General features: G+C 39.9%; 1 protein-coding gene across 1 annotated transcript; it reads right to left on the bottom strand.

Annotated features, from left to right (window-relative positions):
- Window positions 1-136: 136 nt before the first annotated feature.
- Window positions 137-22708, bottom strand: rimkla (ribosomal modification protein rimK-like family member A). Its single transcript, XM_061056983.1, has 5 exons — window positions 21121-22708; window positions 12420-12650; window positions 10898-10984; window positions 9481-9684; window positions 137-6475 (listed from the first exon to the last, which is right to left on the bottom strand). The coding sequence occupies exons 1-5, from the start codon at window positions 21281-21283 to the stop codon at window positions 5955-5957; spliced, it is 1206 nt and encodes a 401-aa protein (XP_060912966.1). The 5' UTR covers window positions 21284-22708; the 3' UTR covers window positions 137-5954.

Raw genomic sequence — 22708 nt, 5'->3', positions numbered from 1 at the left:
TGTAAATCTAGATCTGGTCCTAAGTAGTTATAGAGGATAATAAAACTTGTTTGCTTATTCAAGTATGTCAAAGCATGTAAACAATATCGAAGTCTTAATGTTTTATAGGAGTGAACAAATAAGACGTTTATTGGTCTGAATAATGACTCATCTTTATTTTCATCTAAAAAAAAGAGGGATATATATTTACATCTTTTTGCACGTTTGAGTGACATTATTTTGGGATCCAGTTTGTAACACTGTCAGAATGATACAGAACAGAATGATGGAAAAAGCATTTCTTAACCAACCTTTTAAGCAATGTTTTTGCTTATCTTATAACCTTCAGTCCTGAACCTCCTTTTAATTCAGTTTGATATGGAGATAGAATGAAAAGTTTGAAATGTTTCTGTCATAACCGGGGGCTGCATTTGTTTCTCCTGAAGCATAAACACTGCATTTTCCTCTGAAAATCAAAGAATATTGTAAACCTTTACACAAACCTCAGGTTTGCTTTGAAACACAAGACATAAAACGAACCTGAAAATTGCTGTGAAATCCTACGTTTTATATACAATTATTAAACATTTATTCATTATATCAAAAACAAAGAATCACTTTTAGAAACTTCTCACAACTAGTGTTATTAGAATGGAACTATACAACAAAATGTTTGTTTTTGGCTTTCAGATTCATTTTAAAGTGTTGAGAGGCAGTAAAACACAAACATTGGATTTCCTCATATTCCCTTTATATTTTTTGAGCCAAATATACATTAGCAGCAGTTTGGATTTAAATATTAACATTGTGCTGTTGTGTTTGCACACAGTGGCTAGTCCAGAGGTCCCTACAGTTTGTTCTAGGCTTCCTATGCATTACATAGGCCGATACACATTTGAGCATTTCCTGTTTCAACACATTTGTCTTTCCCTAAGTATGTGGTACCCATTTCTTTCAGTAGCTTCAATGCCTGATATCTACTTTATCATGGCCACTGATTAATAAAGACCAAGCAAAGGAACACCACCTGACCTGGGAGCTTGATAGTGATCTTTATATTACTGCTCCCAAAGGAAACCAGACAATGAAAAGGCATTTTCAGTTGTTAGGGCACATTGAAATGACCATGCAATGGCTAAATGTGCTTTGTATGAGTGATTCATTATAGACAGATTGAAATAACAGGGTCTGTAAAACAGAATGAGCACCTCCCTCTTTTCTATGGCTGGCTTATTTAATGTATGTAAGGATATGTGAGCTTTGATTTACACTGATGTACAAAATGGTGAATAACACAAGCTTCAATACAAAGACAAAGACTTAAAAACATTGGGGACAACAACAACTGGAGCATGTTGGGATTTGACTTGATCAAGCCCACCGGCCTTTACATGTCAGGAAAGAGGACATCAGCAGATTTCACAGTTTGTTCGTCGGATACTTTCATTATTAAGATACCAGACAACTTCACAAAGGTGTCAATGGTGTTATTTTCTTGGTGGAACCACTGTGATCACTGTTAGATTCCAGTAAACCTGGCCCTCAAGAAAGGGAAATAAAATCAAGCTTCACAGCGGTTTCAGTTTATTGAGACAATATTAGTGCACTCAACCCACTTTTTTTTTTTAAATACCATAAATTAGGAATAAAACAAGGAACAATATAAAACAAGCAAGGAAAAAAAGTGCATGTGAACCATGGTATACACCAAATAGCCTCATACTGTAGTTGACAACCTTTTTTTCATTGTTGTTTGTGTGTCTTTTTGTCTACCTATATGGATATGGGTGGTTTATTTTAACAGGTCTAGTTTGGTTGGATATGTAGTGTCTTTTGGGGTCAGGGGTGAGATCCAGGCTGCTTCCCTGAGATGCTTTTAACAGAGGAGTTACGAGCCTACATACATGGATGTCACAACATGACAACATTTTAGGGTTTGCTTTTGTTCAAAGCTGTTAATTATTCCAAGTGAAATAATGTATCCCAGTGTACCATTCCTTTGTGTTAATAGTTTTATGGAAAGGTGTACGAGGTAATAAACAGGAAACCCATAAGCGAAAAGCTCTTGGCCATTTAAATCCCTGGATATTTTTTTCCTTTCTTTTCAAAGGAAAGAAAAGTAACATTCTATCCAAAGAGACTGCAAAAATAGAGTTTTCATTTTTTATTTGAACATCATGCCAACATGTTTTTGTGGGTTAAGATACTCGTTTTTTTATTATCAAAAACTAGGTTAAAACAATAAAGAGTAAAATCTAAAATTCCTAAACAAATCCTGAAATATTAGCACCAAATTGCAGATACAACCCTTCAATGTTGCAGCTCTGTACAAACAAGTTTGTCATCAATAACTTTGTAAAATTTCTATGTTGGTAGTTATTTCAGCCAGTCCAGTTTAAGCATCTGGACACTAGCATTCACTGGAGCTCATCTGCTACCTAAATATTTACAAAAGAAAAAGTAAAAAAAAATAAAAAATTACACACAACTACCCTTTTAAATCTTAGGACATAAAGGGAAGGAACACCTGGTACAACATGGGCCATTGGGGAACAACAACGGATTCTGGCTGATATGTTTTGTACTTTTGAATATCTTAAGCTATCCTATTAGTGGAGCAGATAAGTGCTATAATCTTTCAATTTGTGATACAAGCGTGAAAATTGGCATGAGCAGTCTCCATGGGTCACTTGACAAGAAAATTGTCCGAGACATTTGAAATTTCATGATGGCGGCCATTTTTCAAGATGGCCGACACCTTGGTGGAGCAGTTAAGTGATATAATGGTTTATTTGGTGATACAAGCATGAAAATCTCAGGGTTCACTACGGTACCCACCCCCCCTTTCCAGGTAACAGTCACAAGGGAGGTTTTTTTTTTTTTTTTTAAACTAACAGCCATTCAATTTGTCAAATAAATACTAAGGGGTGGGAAAACAAAAAATAAGATTAATAAATTAGCACAGTTGTGGTGCTGAACGGACAGTGCTCCAAAATAATCATTGAGCAATGGCTAACACTGAATGACAATAAGTACAGCTCCAGAGGCAACAGCAGCTCTGGCTGACACATCCACGGAACCATGACAAACAGAAAGTATCTCAAACAATACTAAGGAACTAAACTGAAAATGTGCTTCACTGTTAGATATAGGCAGTGGAAGCAATTTTCACAGTAATAGGCTGGTGTCAAAATAAAACATGATGCGCCTATGTGGTGAGGGGAAGCCGAGCCATAGGCCTACACCTGAAAACACAGAACAACGGGGAATAACTCTGGCAAAAGAAACATGCAAATAGGTTTTAGCAGGGGCAACTACATAGGCATGTGCAACTGAGTCCATATCTGATGCACTTACACCTTCCAGTACATGCCTTGGTGCACCCATATTTGGTCAACTCCCAACAACTCTCCGCAATAGGTGGAAGTGGAGTCCAGAAGACTCGTGCTCTCTGTTGAATAAACTCGGCTGAATGAGTTTTTCCTTGGTGTCCTGCTGACAAATTAAACATCTGTCCCAGTTAGTTTTCTCAACTGTTATGATGGCTTCTGCATGTCTGCAGCAAATGCATAGGCAGAGGCCGAGGGTTTATCCGTTTACCACCTTTTACCAAGCACTTTGATGTATGGGATACAACTAAGTTCATGCCTTAACCCTACACTTAGTCCGATCGTTCATCCAATGCCATTTATGTCCCGTGCGATCTGTACACCATCCGGTTAACTAAAACCCCATTAACCTTGGCTCGGCTCTCCCGCGCTGGCACAACCTGTCAATTCAGGTGCGGCTATCTAACTGTTTTGGGGTCAATTAGACAGCATTTGGGATACTAACTTTCAATTAGCTGACATTGAACCCCACTCTGAGGTTAACAGCAGTGATATATCACCAGTGTGCCCTGGTAGTGCAGATATTCACTCTTGTCTAATCTATCTATGATCAACAAATCAACACAACTGTATTTTGATGCGTTAAAAGTTGTTCTTCAGCATGATCTAAAACATATAAAATAAAATGACACCAAATCATCCTTAATGAAAAAACCCAATACATTTCGATGAGAAAATGTATCTTTCTTGAAAATATAAATTGTGGCTGGGAGTGTTTTCTTGTCAAGCAACCCTTAGAGACTGCTCATACCAATTTTTTTGCTTGTATCACCAACTAAATGATTTCTTAAGCCTAACTGCTTCACTAAGGTGGTGGCCATCTTGAAATTTCAAGTATCTGAAAGATTCTGACAAAAATAAGCACTTAGCCGCTCCACTATATGGCAGTGAGAAGTCACTGTTCTGAGGTATATTTTGTTCGCAAGTGTAGACGCAGCTTTCACACTCTGTCTCAAGTTTCCTAAATGTAATCTGAGCGAGAAACAAAATGCATCTGTTAATCATAAAGTGCTAGACATTGAGTGAATCTTTAAAAAGCAGCAGACTGCTGCTGCTGGTAAGGCTAGTCAGACAACCTATATAAGAATGTAAAGAAATAAAATCAAATAATGGCACTCAAACAGTTTATATTTCAAGTTGTGACTGAAAGAAAATAATAGCTATTTGTTATTTCTACTTTTTTGCTCATGTAAGGGCAGTTTTACGTAATTTAACATTAGCCTGCTTCATTAACAGTGTACAACAAATCAGTTTACGACCAGTGTTAGCATCCAGGATGATATTCAGGTGTTATGGTGCTGGAATTTGTTTTTTTCTTATATTCTTATTAAAGGCTTTATATGCGATTTTTCATACTTAAATATAATAGAAATCAAGTATATTCTCTGAAAATAACTCTGAGTAAAGACTGTCTACAATGGGTGTAACACCCGAGTCCCACTGTCTGTGATGTTTTCCAAGTTATATTTTCAGTTTGTTTACATCGCCCGGACGGCGGCTGACTCCTCCCCTTGTGTATAAAAGTTGTTTAATTGAGGGACTAGAGAAAAGAAGAATAACATACTGTACTCACTGCTTCACTGTGTTTCTAGATCACGCTCATTCCGGGTAAATTTACTTGCAGTGTAAAGATACGAGCATAATAAAGATCGGTAGCATTAGCATGCTAACACAACAATGCACCGCAAGTTGTTTTGGTTTCATGCTGGTGCTCAAGGGCGACATCTGCTGGATCAAAAAATAGCATATAAAGCCTTTAACGCACAAAAATTAAAAAATTAAAATGGCACCACAACATCATTCTCTTTTCACTGTCAGTGAATAAGCTCTAGCTACTTCAAATCAGCTCTAGCTACTTCAAATAAGCCAATGTGCATTTTATTAGTAAAGTTGTAACTTAATAAAAAATATAACAAATTCACAATCTGTTTCATTGAGATCACAACATATGACAGGCATGACAGGTGCACTTAATTTCTACATTGGAACTGACAGTGTAGTGTGCTTGGCGCAAGGGTGTTTTGTTTTCCAATCCAAACAACTTTATCTAGAAAAAACAAAACAACAACACTTCATCTTGCCTCTCATCAACCACCAAACGTAGCTGTAGTCTCAGCAGGAAAACCTCTTTTTTATTGGATGCATTAGTTTTTTAAATTATTTATGCATGTTAAAAGGGTAAAAATATGGCAGGTTTTAGCCTTTATGGGAATCCCACACCCACACCTAAAAACGAGGCTGTTTGGCAGTGTTCTTATTTAGTGTATTCTACCACTTCGCACCATGCTGCAGTGTAAGCTATGTTTAGATGGTGTGGTTTGCAGTTTTCAAAAAAGACATGCAAAGCGAGGAGAATCAGGGGAGCAGCCTCAGATCTTTTAATTTCTAATTAGTAAGTAGGGGAATGTTCATGTTTATACCTCTGTGGTTGTGTGTTTCTCTGCTCTTGATTTCCATTTAACTTCCTATGATTTAAAAGTTTGTACTGATATGCGTTTTTCAAAGGAATGTTTGTTATCATGCGTACAGGGAGTGTGTATATGTGTTGTGTCTGTGGTGTTTTGTGTGTAATTAAGATGCATAATATCATTCAGTCAATAACTTGATCTCGTTGGCGAGGAGGGTGTTGAAGTTGTAGGCTGGATCAGGAAGGTCAGAGAGATTAGGCAAGGTTGGGGCTGTGGACTGGCGGGGCGAGGACTGGGAGGGCTCGGCCAGCTCCGGGTCACTCTCGCTGGAAGTAGAACCCACACTCATGTTGCAGACGGCCTCAGGTAGGGAGCCTCCACCACTGGGCACAGAACACACCTCGTGCTCGCTACTGGTCTCGCTGGTGCTCGACACAACGGACAGCAGGGACATCTTACGGGTCAGGCGGCTGGGGAGCATTGAGAGGGCAAAGTCTGCGACGATGCCCGCCACATCCATGCCACAGGCCTGGTCAAAGGCGATGAAGCCTACATTGGCATTCGCCTCGCAAACCACAAATGAGCCATCATTGAGCTGCAGGAGGTCAATGCCACACACATCCATGCCGAGGATGTTGGACACTTCTATGGCAAGCTGCTTGCCCTGCTCGCTCAGTGGGCACATCATACCTACTCCACCTAAAAATCCAGACAGACATCAAAATGGTTAATACCAACTACATTCTGTCATTCATTTCACCATCTAGATTGTCCAAGAGTGTAATTATATCTAACGAGAAATTGTACTATCATAGAAATATTTTTGGGGCATTTTGCTAGTGTCAATATTTAGTATCACAGAATCAGTGCAAATGTTCACAACATCTGTTACATAAAGAATAATCTGATGACTGACGTCATAAGCCCCTTTTGGTTATTTCATTTAAAGAAACGTGTAACGAGTGCTTTTAGATTTCTCTAATTGGAAAAGGATATTGAATTTGAAAAGTAACTAGACACACGACTAGTTACCGCAAATATTAGTGTATATAAGTTACAGTAATGCGTTACATTTACAGTTTTATTTCTTGTTGTATGGTAAAATATCCCACTGTTCTGGTTATAGTCTGTTCTGGTTATAAGGGCATTTTCTGCAAACCAAAATGTTTCAGACAAAAAGGGAAACATTATGAAATAAAGATCTTTACAAATGACATAGCGCAAGTGTCATTTGACATCAAGTGTATGTTAACTATGACCAAATATATAATGGTTATAAGGTAATTAAAAATATCTTAAAAAGGAAAACAACAAGTTTGGGGAAACTGTTAAATGAACAAGCTTGTACTGAAGTCACCCTGAAGAAATCAACTGACTGCAATCCAGCAGACATATTTTTCGTGTCAGAGCTAGGAATGGGCACAGAGAATCAGAATTGTTTGGTACTAGTACGTGATTGGTCACTACTGAAAGTACTGTTAAGCTCATGGACAAATGGTGCTCCTATCTGTATTTACATAATACGACTTATTTAATGCAGGGCTTTCCATAAGTGCGGATGTTGGCCAAACTGTGGACTAGTCACTTACCGTAATTACAACCGCATTCTTTCATTCTGTTGTCAGTCTAATAAATTGGATTAACAAGTTGAGATACGTTTTTGCTGTACATTTTAGAAGCATGCACCACTGTTTCAAATCAATATACGAGCCTTAGACAGATATCCGTCTGTCTGTCTGTCAACCCCGCACCTCAGTGTGTGTGTTGTAGGGGTGCAAACGAGTACTCGTTAAATAAATAATTATCAGTTACAAATTTTTCTTAAATTGATAATAGTTTTGTAGTCCACATTTGTGTTAAAAAGCGATCATGCTTGTTGCATTGTGGATTTTAAAAAACAGAAAAAAGGAGCACACTCAAACAGTAATAAAACGTCAGGTGTACGAACGCAAAAATGCAGGAAAGCGCTGATTAAGGCTCTGTTCTTTTCAAAATAATTCCCATTAGTCCTACGCTGTGATGTAATGTGTGGAAAGACAGAACTTTAAATTAACCCTGTGCAGTGTTGCCAAGTTTTTGGGGAGGCTTGCCTTGCTCCCTTTATGAACTCTTTTTTTCTCTCCTAGATTTCTCCAATAAAGCAAGTAAACCACAATAGTTGGTCCTGCTGCATGCAGGATCCGTCTACAACCCTGTTCCCCTGGTTACCCGCCACCCCTCCCCTTCCCCCCCACAGCTACCACACAGGTGACAGTGAGTGACAAAACATTCATGGAATTAATGGATTAATTAGTTGCTTGACTGATTAAACTTGACTTTTTTTAAACTTAGAGTTAAAAAAAAAAGTAAGATGTGTTTACTGTCTATGAGAAAGAGCTCATGAAGGACAAGCGAGGTGCCATTACACAGAGACATGAAACAGACACTCAAATCAATCACCTGTTCTATTGTAACTTAGTGTACCAGAGAAGAGTGTGATCTACACTGCAGCCTGTAGTCTCTGTTAACAGAATGATGCTTTCAAAACAGCTGCAACGTGCGATGAGTGCACATTGATGTCTTTGCGCCCGCTTGTCACCCTCACTCTGTTTATTATAAACAAAAAAAATGGTCATGTCTGTGTGAATTTTCATTGTGAGGTTTGAGGCTGTTGAAGTAATAAATGTTCTAATAATGAAATGTTAATACTAAGTATTACTAACAGTAATTAAAAGTCCAGAAGATTCAAATTAATTAATTAAATAGTAATTTGCGCAGCACCTGGTATGATGTCATCATACAGAATGACTTTTCTCAACTGAAAATAGTCAGCATGTCACTCAGAGAGAGCGCGGGGGACACAGATGTACACAGTGATTCTACACAGTTCTCTCCAGTTGATTTTGAGCGATCATTGTGAACGCTCCGCGGTGCCAGAGGCTGTGAATTTTTATGTACTGCGTGACTTTTTTTGTCTCCTCCTGCCCCGCCAAAACAGTATGGCTACTCTCTCTGCTCCGGGACCTCAGGATTTACAAATTAACCCCTGAGCACAATCGACAACAGCATAATGCTGCCCGCATTGAGTCCAGTGTGAATCACAGAAGTTTTAGATTGCAAAATAAAAAGAACTACATAATGATTACTCTAGTAATCGCTTTAACAATAGGACATAAAGGCCCCATATAGCGTTTTTTGTTGGCAGAAAAGCGCCAGATGTGCGCCCGGAAGCGTTTGTGCTCTGAGAAGAAAAGCGCTGAATGTAAGTCCTGTCTCTATGACAACAGTTTGTTGACAGTGGCCACTGTATGACTGACACGGCTCCATTATTTTTTACTGCATGTTTTATATTTGAGATTGTTTTTTACCCCAGGAGACACAGAGCACAGAGGATGTGAGTACAAGATATGATCCATAGGGGGCTAAATATGGGGAACATCATACAATTTCAAAAGAGCGCCCTTGACATCAACAGCGCCTTTCTGAAAAGTTGAGCGGCTGCACAAAAATGGCAGAGCGCTTGTAAAAAAAAAGATGCTGGGCATGGATAAATATTAGCAAAATAAATATTTTCTGCTACTAATAATACTCAACTAATGCCTCTTCAACCTGTGGAGTATCATTCATACAAGCAGGGCTGGGAGTAACTGGTTACTTAGTAAAGTGTAATGTGTCTATTATGTAATAGTATCCATAATTCAGTTATTTAGTGTATGTCTTCCTACCCAGAGAGCAGTTGCTCTGCATACGGCCATCAGTGGAGCAGCGTAGCATTGAGCCTATGACGCGGCCACCAACCAGAACAACCCGCACATCCCGGCCATGTGACTCTTTGACATACTCCTGAAACAGGTAAGGGGTGTCATGGCGGATCAAGTGGCACAGGTCTGTCAGGTGGTGTTTGTCCCGGGCCAGGAACACAGCCTTGCCTTGGAGAGGGAGGAAAGGAGACGTTAGATGAAGAAAGGGAGTAAAAAATAGCAAGTTTCAGGTTAAATAGACCTCTTTTTCTTACATTAAAAACATGTTTTTGAAATGTGTGAAATTGCTCAAGCGGTTGGATAACTTTAACAGTGTCCTGACAAGTAGCTGCCTTTGCTGACCAAGCCCCGTGTCAGTTCCCAATTCCCATATAATGAAAAGGACACTCCTCTTAGCAGCCACAGAACTGCTTCTCACAGAGCATAGAAGACGCCTGTTTTAATTAGCACATCTTAGCTGCCTCTCCTAGTTGTCAAGTTAGATGATACTGTTCCTTCACAGGGAAAAAAACGTGCTCTTACTCAAAGTGATGAACAGTGTAAGATGACAGGGCAATCCTTTGGTAACATCTTTTACTTGATGAAAATGGACTGTAGCCAGTACCATGTAGCACTTTACAAGTAAAAAAACAAGAAAATAAATGCCAAATTGTCCTGTGACTCATTGGGACACATGGCCATAATTACTTTGTATGGTATTGAAACTTAATTTGGACAATTCCCTTGAAAGAGTGCATGAAATAAAAATGTGACATTTAGTACAGACCCCCTACTACCAGTGATTCAGGATACTTTGTAATGGCCTATGTATTTGTTCACATGCCTTTTGTATGGTCATTAGAAGGAATGCTGGACTTTGGCCAATGTTAATGTTCGATCACAGAGGGAAGGAAAGTAGCCCCTGAGATGCAGAACTCCATAAAAAAAAGGTCAAGTCTTTGAACAACGTTTGCTTTCCCTAACAATACATGTTGAAGAACACCACTAGTCAAGGTCTATTGTTATTTCTTAGTTTCTTTTTTAACACAATGCCAAGCCAGGCAAGTATCAATAACTATGGATAGGCTAATGGGTGCTTAGACACTGGGACTTATCTCTTGGAAGCATTAATGACAAAGCTAAAAGTTCCACACACCCCCCCTGTGAATTTAGGATTTAGGCACAATGGGTAAACAATTTGTAAACTAAAAGCAAAACTATTAGCATAGTAGACACACATCTGCTTTGTTTCCTACATCACCACAGACCTAATTATTTAACACTCTGTCAGTGAATTTTATACAAGGGTGGAACAGGCTGGTATTAGGTGCAGTGTGCAGTGTACATGTCTTTGAGTGGGGGTGTAGGCTTGTGACAGCAATATCTAGACGGTTGGTCTTACCTCTGTGGCCACGTGCATTCTTCACCACCACAGGGTAGCCTAGCGGCTCCGCCTCATCAATCATCTTACGGAAGTTGTCATGTCCTCCTGGAAAATACCAATGCACACAAACACAAATCAAACACACAAACATGTACCCAAATGTTTAAAAATTGTCCTTGTTTTGATGGCATGGTTCACACATTACAGACGACTGAGCAGCATGGGGGAGGAACTGTAGCCTGTTGCCTTGGCAACTGAAGTGACTCAAAACAGCAAGGCTGTAGGAGTGTTGTCCCAGGCTTTTACATATCTTGCTTTCTAATTCATCGGATTGAAAAAGAGCAGCCGCTGAGGTATGCATTAATACAAAGAAGCTGATCATATCTGACAAGGATTCAGACTGGCAGCTTTTAGCCACAAATGTGCTTCAGGTTCTCTGCCTTGGCTTCAGAAGTGATTGAAAAATGTGTCAGAAATATTGAAAAATGGAGGAGAAAATAACATCTTTCCACTTTCTGTCTCCACTGCACTTCCCCGTGTCTCTCTTTCTCTGTGTCTCCCTGCCTGGTCCTTTATGGTATTCAGTCAAGGGAACAGATGTGAACTGGCCTGTCACATGCCTTTTTTCAGACACACAGATTCACATGTGTTTTCACTGAGAGGGAGAAAAAACAGAGGGAGCTAAGGAAGGCAAGGAGGGAACAGCAAATGTGGGTCTGACCACGTCACAAGCTGCTGTAGAGGTCAGGAGGGAGGGAATGGCATCCTTTATTTTCAAAAAACATGAGGGGGCAGAGGGCGGGGCCACGGGGAGGGGGTGGGGTTTTGTTACATAAGCTCTACAGCCGCTCTGCATGCATCGCCTGGCCTACTGTGCAGAGAGACGAATGGAATGTAGGCCAAAAACCCTCTCCGCTTTCTTTTCTCCTTTCCCTCTGTCTGAATCTTTTTCTCTCTGCTTTCTGCTAAAAACAGATGGATAGGTTTTATATTGATTGTCAGCACTTGTATTGTCTAATCAAACCAAGACACTACAACAAATTAAGAGCAGTTTGGCTTTTGCTGCAAGATACATCCTTGCCTTGGTGAAAATGAAATGATTAAATATATGTGATTTAGTTGATTGAAATGTAAACCAGTTATTCCATATGTTCTCAGTAGCAGTCTATATAAAAAAAAAAACATGTGTTAACTAGGGGCCTGTGTCCTCAGACAGCATTTTTGCGCTGGCAGCGCCTGTTTTCAAAACGCCCTTGTGTCCGCTGTTTTTTTTCGCTGCGCTTACATCTACCCAGTTGACAGAATGTCACTTCTCCCTCACAAACAAATTAAAAATCAAGAAGGGATGGGACTTCGGATATGTCAACAACAAAGCAGGAGGAGATGCCAGTTTGACTGTTCCTTTCGAGGTTACAATTTAATGCAGCAGGTCTTGAACAGCCAGAATGTGAAAATGTATTTTGTGTGCATAAAAAAGCCAGTTCACATAAATACTGACTTACTGATTATTTAAAATGAGAACTGTTAAGTATTTATTTACCGTAAGAGAAAGTGTCAGGAAGAGGCACGCCGTGGCCAGCCAGCTCCTGGAAGGTCCAGAACTTGTTGACACAGTTGAGTATGGCCTGGGGTCTGTTGATCAGCCGACAGCCCATCTTTTCAAGGTGGCGAAGCACAGTGATGTCACTGTCTGACTGCACCCAGGGCGTGGGAACCCGTACTACCACCACTTGTGGGTAAGAGGTTACCAATTCCTGATCAACTCGCAGACCTGGAGGGTAATGCGGTGAAAGATGGGGGGGGGGGGAGAAGAATTCATTAATTTTTGAAAGGGCCACTCATTTGCTTTTTAACAAATCATCACATATTTGGGACTGACCCTCAGATGTAAAAATGATTCTTACTTGTTTGCGATGTTTCATTGTCATCACATCCTAAACATAGGAGACTTTAAGACCTTGTAAGACATTGTGAAATGTAGGTAAACTTTGGATACCATTATGTACTGGTGAAGAAGTTTACTACTTCTATGGAGTATGTTAGTGCATTCTGCTCTGGTTGTCACCGTTCATTTCTGACTGAGAACCGGTCTATTTACAGGACAAGGCAGAGGCAGTCTGCTCTGATGTTGGTGGTGTTAAGCCATGAATTTGCAACCTGACTTTTCATGCTGATATGATTAATATGCCGCTCATATCTGTATAAAGTGCTCCCCTGCATTGCTGCCAGTTCTTATGGTTCATTACTTTCTAAACCTTTGAATGAGAAAGAAATATCCCTCTCTTTCTGTAGGGCAGTGGACTGGGGAGAGTAGTCTGGAACCCAAAGGTTGCATATCTTGAATTTAATCAAACATGAACACAAATCAGAGCAAACAGTAAGACTGAATACATCATATTGTACCTACACAACTTCCTAACCCTTTTAGATGAAAAAAATAGGTATTAAAAGAGCATCTTATAAACCTTTTTTCACGGTAAGTCTTTCTATATTTCGGGATATTTTTGACTTCCTTCTACTCTGTAATTCCTTAAATTAAAGGGCAATATTTATTTTATCAAGTTAAAGTAGACGATAATTGCCATCTAGGGACTGTTATGTGAATTTCATCATGTTTGTTCTGTGCAAAGTCAAACTAAGTCACAGAGACAATGATTTCAATGTCTCAGTAAGTAAGTTAATTATTTAAATGTGAGCTATGGAAACAAAACATGCTACCTCAACATATCTGAATAGGTCACCGCCTATTCAGTTCAGCACAGGATGTATAAACCATGGATATAGACACACTTGACAAAGATAAGCTGTTCGGCTTGAAAAGCATTAACCAGCTATCTCTAATCTCTATCAATAGCTATCTATATATGCTAAAGAAAACCAAAAATGATGATGATATAAAAGAATATTAGATTGCCTTAACAGATGGCTAATTCATCTGCCATTGCCAAAGATATGGCGGCATGCAACTGGTGACTAGTGCTACTTCTTCACCCTGGATGAGAAGAGGAAACAGAGACAGACTGGGAGATTTTTGAGCACGCGATGCCACCCAACAACTGATCAGTAAGAACAGATTGTGCTACAGAAAAACCTTTGCGTATGTGTGGGTCTGCACATACAATGTATGGGAAAGGGGGATAGGGACACATTTGTCACTAGCACAGCATATCACCTGTACACTGACCTACTGTACATTTCAGCCATCTTAGAACCTGCATGCTCTCAATAATGACAGCGCCACTGTCTGAGATCATCAAAGGTCAAAAGAAGCTTGACGGCTGCTGCATACAGGACATAATAAGATCAGACCGAAAGCTGTCAGTGTGCTGACAGAGGCACTGTGCTTAACGTAATAGGCTAAGGCACATACAGTATACTATTGAAGAGACCAACATTTGTTTTAGGGTCTTTGTGTGCATGAACAAGTAGAGGCAGAAACAAGAGAGAAGCAGTCAGCAAAAAAGCCATGTAGCCTAGTCATGTAGCCTTAGTATAGAAAGGGCGGGAGGGAAGTGCTAAATAGAGGAGCATGCAAATAGGAGTATGAAGCCATGAAAAGACTGTGACCTCTCTCTTTTTCTCCTCCTTCTCTTCCTCACAATGTCAGCAAAGATGTAAGAGGATTCACAGTCTCTCTCCGGCCCTATTCAACACTCTCACACAATGATCTGATTGTGTAGCCTCAGAAAGCACAGTGATTTGTGTTACAGTGAGAAGTGTTGGGGGACGTGGTCTCGTGCTTTTTGACAGACAGTATTTTCTGTTCATGGTGTTCATCTCCATCTCCAGAGGGAACTACACAGACACCAATGAGGCAGCCAAATGAATCAGTCCTATTCATCTGTGCAAGTGTTTATGTGTTCTGCAGTAGGATTCATGTGACCAATGCAAAACCCTAACCCCCTAAAAAATTCTGTTTAACAAAAGCAAATTAGGTTTATCTTGCCCAGGCTACTACTGTGGGTGTGGCCTGTCATAGTTACCACAGATGTAACAGTATTGTTTTAAGGGTTAAGCATACTGTATACATATGTCACATTTTCAATCTGCCTGACAAAGCTAAGCATAACAGGCATTCGATGCATACCATTCAGTGTTTCCCCTACCATTATATTAGGGGGGGTACGTCACAAAGCAGGCGATGCAGACATATGCTGTGCTAACTTTTGGCTGTATCCTTTTGGCCCAGAATGCAGTAGGTCTGGGGCTGAGGGTCTGTCTATATAAGCGAGAAGGAGCAACAAGTTCCATTTTGATCTTTTCTGGTTAGGTTCGGGTAAACAATGCCTCAGTGTCAAATTTGCATATGCCAGTACTTTTTTGTGGTGTTGCCATATAAATGAAAAAGAAAAGCGAAACATTCCCCCCAAAAATTGTCCGACTACAATTTGATAAATACAATCTTCAGGTATAACAGCTGAAATATAAAGTATTTTAAATGTATCGTGTCATTTCAAATATGCGCTTCCTGCTGTTGACACAAACATTAAGGCATGTGCTGTTGGCCTTCATTGCAACACCAATAAAATGCAAATATATCCTTCTGCTTAATTTTTTTTGCAAATGAGTTACTGCTGTGAATTGACTTATAAGTGGTTGTCCTTTGGGACTCTGTGCTCTCTTTGTTATCTTATATAAGAATAAACATATATTTGTTTTAGAATCATACACAACTGGAGCAGGGCAGTTAGCATGACATGTAATCCTTGCTGGCCCCAGTCTGCACACAATATATTGTTTGTGTGTGTATTAATGTGGTAGAGGGTATGTATGTATTTGTGAATCATTTTTAAAACATCCTAAAATGTGGTAATGAACACCAGCAACAATCCCATTTGTGACCAAGACCCACCAAAATCTCTGTAATTCATGGCAAAACCTAACATTTTTCTACCTATTAAATCACGGGCAAGAGTTTGTCGATGTAAAATAAGTTAACTTCTATGCCATTCTCTGATCCTCATAGTCTCATTTGTAATTCCCTTGCAGATTTGCGCTTCAACCAAATAATGATGAGCAATAATACTAACACCCGTTGTATGTGGATGCTAATATGTCATTTAGTTGGTGGTAAATTAAGATACTGAGCCTGCCTTGATTTTCCGTCCTTCTGTTCACTAACACAGGAGTGTTGCATTTAACATCTTTTGGTTAAAAACGTCCCCACAAGCATGCACAATGATACCACATGATCAGAAAATCAATTACCAATTCAGTTTAACCATCTCACAGCACAAAAAAATTGGACTTGAATTGCCTCTAGATGGTGAAATGCTGGGTTTGGTTAGCTACAATTCTACAATTAATTGAGCAGACGCTTTTATCCAATGCGACGTACATCAGAGAGTAAGTACAACACAGCTTTATGTCCGATCAGGCACATGACCTGACAGGCAACGCACAGAGGCAAAGCACAACATCGACTGCTGTTCTTGAGAGTTCTAATCAGCATAGGAACCATCTTAAAATCATCATTATCAAACAAAACCATAGTCATTATCATCATCAATAATATCAAAACAATCGTCATCATCATCGTTAAGGTAGTAGGTACTCATGAAAGAGCTGGGTCTTTAGCTTTTTCTTAAAGGTGCAAAGGGACTCTAGCATAGGCTTAGAGACTTCGTTGTCAGTCCGAGTGGAGAATGTGGGGAGTGACACTTTTGGTTGGTGCCTTTGGGCTGAGTTGGTCAGGCCCAGAAGACTTGTTACTGGTGGTTGCAAACATTTCAGTAAAATATGAGGCAAACATGTCTGGTGTGAGCAGAGTGGAGGTTGGAGGAGGAGGTGGTTGGAGCAGGGAGTTAAAAGCAGAGAACATTTTTCCTGCACCTCTTGCATTGCAGATCCTGTTCTGATATTATGTTGTCTTGGCAATTTTCAGGCCAGAGGAAAATGAGGCAAGTCTTTGCATATAGGGCGCCACAGGAATGAGTCCTAAAAGTTAGCATTTTTAGCGCCATGGGGTCTATCGTCTAAAAGTCAATGGGAATTATGAATGGGTTTGTGGTTAGACGCCTGAAATAAGGTCTGTGGTTAACAAAAGCTTAAGATATGTTGGCGTTTTGTTAGATGACATAAACTACGTAAGGTAAGAACCCCACTTGTGAAGTTTTTACGCGTCCTTAAAAAGGCGGTTGCTAACAAGTGGCTAAATGAGACTACAGTGGTTGTCGGGACCGTCATCACGCCGGATACAAACGCTGGAAACTCTCGCTAGTCCGTGATGTCTCCTGTAGATCAAATCTTTGGGTCAATAAACAATTTATTAAGCTGCGCTGATATGTTTTGAGATCGTCTGAGGCATAACGGTAGTAACGTCAAAATCATCTGACCGTGGTGTAGTTCCGGGTTGGCCTACAAAAATATGTCATATGGTTTGTTCTCTATAGTCACTGAGGTCAGTGGACTCTTTGGATTTTTGCCATTTTCTCTCTGCTGCCCTGAGCACTATAACAGGCATTCTATGAATATCATTGTAACGTCACAAAGCAGGCGATGCTGACTATTGCTGTGCTAACTTTTGGCTGTATCCTTTTGGCCCAGAATGCAGTAGGTCTTTTCTGGTTAGGTTCGGGCAAACAATGCCTCAATGTCTTCTGTCATCAGTAAAACTAATAATGATAATAAAAGATAATGAGTTAATTGAGTAAATGTATACATCATACCCCCCCAGATAATTTTGAGCGTCAGACACTTCATTTCCTGCATTCTGGTGAATTTTTATGCAACAATTTGTGCCTTTTTCTGAATTAATTTTTGATGGAAATTTCTTTACTATGTATAAGAAATTATAATTATTTTTGAATTACTATTAATTATTCATAACTTTCTGCATATTCAAAACATTACAGGTGTTTTGGGATGTTTTTTTAGGAATCATGTTCATCTCAAATCAAATCTATTAGAGAATGACACCTTGTTATAGCCTTAGTATCCAAAATTTAAAACTACATAAAAGCCGTTGTTATGGCTGACTAATCTTTCACTCACTATTTGTAAGAAATGCGGTCGGATATTGTCCGTGTTTATTTCACTTATAATCAATTGATAGGCAGGCTATATAAAGAATAATATCATCAAGGCATGTAGATTTATAGCCTGCTGTTTTTTATTAAAATGTTGGCAGGCAGAACAATCACACAATGAATAAAGCAATAACGTAACTGCTGTGACCCTGCCACTCCACCGCTCTCTGATAATGGGGACGGCTGTGCCTGTGTTGCTTCTTCTGTAACCTGATAAAGTAACAAATCAATCGCCATTAAGAGTGAGAAAACTTGAGAAGACTTGAGAGCACAAAAATAGAACATTAAGAACCTTTGGAGCAGCTGGTTGTTACTTGGGTGTTAAGTGTTATCTGTTTAAAGGCTTTATATGCAATTTTTTGATCCAGCAGATGTCGCCCTTGAGCACCAGCATGAAACCAAAACAACTTGCAGTGCATTGTTGTGTTAGCATGCTAATGCTAGCAATCTTTATTATGCTCGTATCTTCACACTGCATGTAAATTTACCCAAAATGAGCGTGATCTAGAAACACAGTTAAGCAGTGAGTACAGTATGTTATTCTTCTTTTCTCTAGTTCCTCAATTAAACAACTTTTATACACGAGGGGATGAGTCAGACGGCCGGCGGTCCCAACGATGTAAACATGTGAAGATAGGACTCGGAAAACTTGGAAAGCATCACAGACAGTGGGACTCGGGGTGTTACACCCATTGTAGACAGTCATGACTCAGAGTTATTTTCAGAGGATATACTTGATTTCTAATATTTAAGTGTGAAAAATCGCATATAAAGCCTTTAAGGGTTATGATTAAACTCTGACCCTAAAATAAATAGGGTTGCAAGGTATTTTGGTTTGACTTGTTGTTTGGTATCTAATGTTAATAGAAAGCCTTCCTCTATACAAAACAGTTTAAAAAAGGAGAAAGTGTGATAATAGGAACAGAAATAAAACAAGCCCTCAGCTCGTAAAAACTTAAACTTTGTCATTCTCCAGGACTGATGGCCATGCAATTGGAAACTCTAAAGCTCCAGGATGCATTCTAACCTTCCTTGAATAAGTTCTGGTATCCAAGTCCCTTTTTTATGCCTGTCTCAATTTTAAAATTGTGAGTTGCAATGTATTCATGTTTGGACCATATATTTCCCTAAATTCTGAAGGCGCTTATTTACGTAATTAAATGTGATTGTCAAATATTTAGACTTGTTATTCAAATGCAAAACCTCCAAATATAACCATCACAAGTCGTGAATTATTGTAACCACTAATAGAGGTGGTCAAACACCACAAGGTAATTTTAGATCACATGACTTTGGGATATCATACCACTTATGTTTCCAATGCAGAAACAATGAGGACTATAAACAGGCACTTATCTCGCCTTAGTCACTGCATGTTAAGAGTTTACTAGGTTACTTTAAATCCCAGAACTGCCTAGCTATTTTTCTAGCTATGTTTGATTCTAGTAATGTATATTGGGGCCAATCCACATGAAGTTCACAGCTTATTTTATATAGTGATTTATTTTATTTATTTTGATAAAGTCAATGCAGTCAAAGTGCCAAATCCTGTTTTGATTATTCATTGGAAATGACCCTCTATCTCCAGAGTTTCTCTACTCTTTGTGTAAATGAAGTGTGTGTAATTCATATTTACATAATGTTATGTACATCAAGACCCCTGCCACTAACTAAGCAGCCGATGTGGCAAGCCTACAGTGGGGTCAATCTGTTTACCTGCTACTTATCTGTGATGACGAGCCAAGAAGACATCTACTGTGTGCAGACTGGGGCCAGCAAGGATTATATGTCATGCTAACTGCCCTGCTCCAGTTGTGTATGATTCTAAGCAACAGGTCTAGACTTACCCACCCATCTGTGTTGTTCTTTCTCCAACTGTTTTAATCTTGTCTTCTAATATAAGACAGAACCCTTTTTATTGGGTTATCTTATGTAACAATGGTAGTTAATGTAATGATATTTTCATGTGGAAGGTACAATGTATAAACCCCCCCCAAAACAATAACTGAAAACATTTAGTTTCCCATATAACCTTTGGCCTATGAAATAACCTATGAAAAAAGTAATTTAATGCCTTCCTCTCTTTAGTTATCCATTGTTGGTATTCCCTATGTTGTGCGTAACTTGCCAGAACTTATCTGTATAGTACACCTTATATAACTGTGTATTGTGTAAGGGAAATGCTGCCCTATCTCACATGTTTTCTTTCCACATCTTCTTCTCAATGTTTGCAAGTGTCAGCCTTTATGCCCATGTATGTGTTAATTGCGACCTACATGCCTCTCATCTGGTGACACGGACCTACTTGACACAGCCTTGATGAATTCCATGTGTGTCTGTTTGTTGAGAATTCCTTTTGTTACCATCACATTACCATTGCCTCTTGAGACAGTGCTGTGATATTCTGTCACTTTCATAGCAGACAGGACACCAATATGATGTTCTGGACAAGAACGAATCGAAATGACAACAGATGATTTACTGGATATTTGCAATTAATGTAAGTTTGTATAGGCACAGATGAGGTGAAAAAAAGAACATCTAAAATTAGTTGATGGAAGGTTAATTAACTTGAGGTTGGTACATAAATAAACATTTTAGTGAATATATATATATATATATGTGTGTGTGTGTATATACACTAGTGTAAATTAATGTTTAAAGGCATGAATCTTTCGCTGTGCTATAAAGCATAACATTTTGTTAAGTCAAGTTCCCACTTAAAGGAAGAGAGTGATGGGAGTATGTTGTAAATTACTACAACTTCAGGTTATCGACTCGTGCAGTACAATCAATGATTTGCCACTTAATATTGTTAACACTCGTTTTTTTCCTCTTAAATCTAGCCTTCTGAAGTGTTGACAAAAAATATTCCCCTGTCGATTTTCAGCTGAATTACCCCTATCGTGCAGGGCATTGTTTGGATTGCAGCGTATTCAGCGAAATTAAATCAAGCATCATCGCTCCTTTCGGTATAAGGCAGTCTAGCTGGAAAGTAGGTTAGGCGGTCACTGCTGTGGTTACACTACGTTTGCACAGACTCGGCTAGCCCTCTCCCTCCCTGCTTTACGGCAGTGGGGTCCCCAAACAATAACCACCTGGCATTAACTCTGCTGAACACGTAGCACTGTCGATCAAAAAAAACAACATTCCCCTACATCGTTTACTAACACAGACTGCGACCACACATCGGATGTTTCTGTAAATACTTGCCTAATTGTCCCTCACTGATCGTGAGCACGATTTGATCCATGAGAAGCGAGCGGAATTCAACATCCTCGTCGGCACAGCGCTCCTTTAGTGCGCGGAGGATCTGGACTTGAGGATACTCCTGGCTGATACGCCGGTCGGTCACGAACCAAACTCTTGAACACATTTTGTGTTGGTGGATTCAAGAAGTTGATTTAAAAAAAAAAATCCGGGAGTTGTTTGAGGCGGCAGACAGCTCGTCACACCGAGTAGACCAGGGGGTCGGGTCGGCTGTGATGCGGTTAGCACAGAGATGCTCACACAATGGAGACCTTAGCGGCTAGCGGCAGAAGCAGGCTGTGATGTGGCTGAAAAAGAGGACCGCGGTTCAGCCCGTTGTCTGGACAAAGCCGGCTAAGATGAATTATCTTCTTTAATCCTCTTCATTTGCAGCCATGTAGTGTTTCCGGGCACATTTGGATAAAACCAGACCGCGCAAAATCAAAAGCGAGCCGAAAATAACGGAGTGTTTCCGCGAAGAAACTTCTTCCTTTCAACCGTGGTGCAGTTGTCGGCACTATTTGCCCGCTGCCGGGGCAAACAAAGCTCAGTCTGTGCCTCTTAGTGTCTTCCTCGTGTCGACTCAAAACTATCAATGAAGTTTTCCCGCGACTGCAACGGCCGTACACCGCTGCAAACCGAGAAGTCTCCGGTGTGTCACAATGGACTGAGCTAGCTCACAAAGACAACTCTGCTCCGTTTGGCTGCTATCCACGAGGTGCTGGTGCTGAAAAGTGCACGCGCTTCGTTTACAACTCCACTTCTAGGCGTGCCCGTGCACGGTAAATGGCGCCTGCCCCTAAATAATAGGTTTAGAGAAGCAGAAACCAATAGCGACTCGTCAACTTCCCTAGTTGTCCAAACAGGACGCGGAAGGTGTGGGAGAACTGTGGCTATCCCGACCAATGAGGGAGCACCAAACGGAATGGGAGGCAGCGTTTGGTGAGTGCGCGCGCACAGAACTGCATTGAACCAGTACGTGGAGTCTGCAGTAACGCACGAGACCGCGCACTTTCCTAACCGGTTGAGACCAGACGGTGCAAGGAGGTTTGGCGAATACCGACAGCGCTGTCTCCATGCCGAAGTGGCAGCAAATGAAACAAGGTCATAACAAGCCACAATTAATCATCCCATTTTATATGGAGATTAAAGACTAAGAGCAGTTTGGATTAAAATCCGAGCCTAATAAAAAATAAGACTCGACTACTTGAATAAACAGTCTTTTGTTTTGAAGTGCCATTCAGAGCGATGACTGAGAGAAACACTTCCATGTGTTAATGGTGACAAAATATAGGCTACGAGCGTCCCACTTGTTCTCTACCTCTCTCTGTCTCTTTGATGGTCTATTTGTTGTAACCTAGTCAAACTTGTTTCCACAGACATAGTTAGAATAAAACATTACGACAATATTGTTTTCAGCCAACGATGTTCAGAACTCCACATAACCTACAATAAGCTCCTTGAAACTTTCATTTTTAATATTTTACTCTATTAGTCTGCTTTAAATTTATGTTTGTTTTTATTGCCTGTTTGCTCTCATCTTAGGCTATGT

The sequence above is a fragment of the Labrus mixtus genome, chromosome 15, assembly GCF_963584025.1.
Source record: "Labrus mixtus chromosome 15, fLabMix1.1, whole genome shotgun sequence".
NCBI classification, from domain to species: Eukaryota; Metazoa; Chordata; class Actinopteri; order Labriformes; family Labridae; genus Labrus; species Labrus mixtus.
Note: the sequence above shows the minus strand (reverse complement) of the source record. Positions and strands in the feature narration are given on the sequence as shown.

What these genes read in the sequence shown, in the direction of transcription:
- rimkla (XM_061056983.1), bottom strand. Translation starts at nt 21,283, where the DNA reads ATGTGTTCAAGAGTTTGGTTCGTGACCGACCGGCGTATCAGCCAGGAG. An exon ending in GATCAGTGAGGGACAATTAG is followed by an intron (nt 12,651 to 21,120) that starts GCAAGTATTTAC and finishes ATTACCCTCCAG; the next exon opens with GTCTGCGAGTTGATCAGGAA. An exon ending in GAATGCACGTGGCCACAGAG is followed by an intron (nt 9,685 to 10,897) that starts GTAAGACCAACC and finishes TCCCTCTCCAAG; the next exon opens with GCAAGGCTGTGTTCCTGGCC.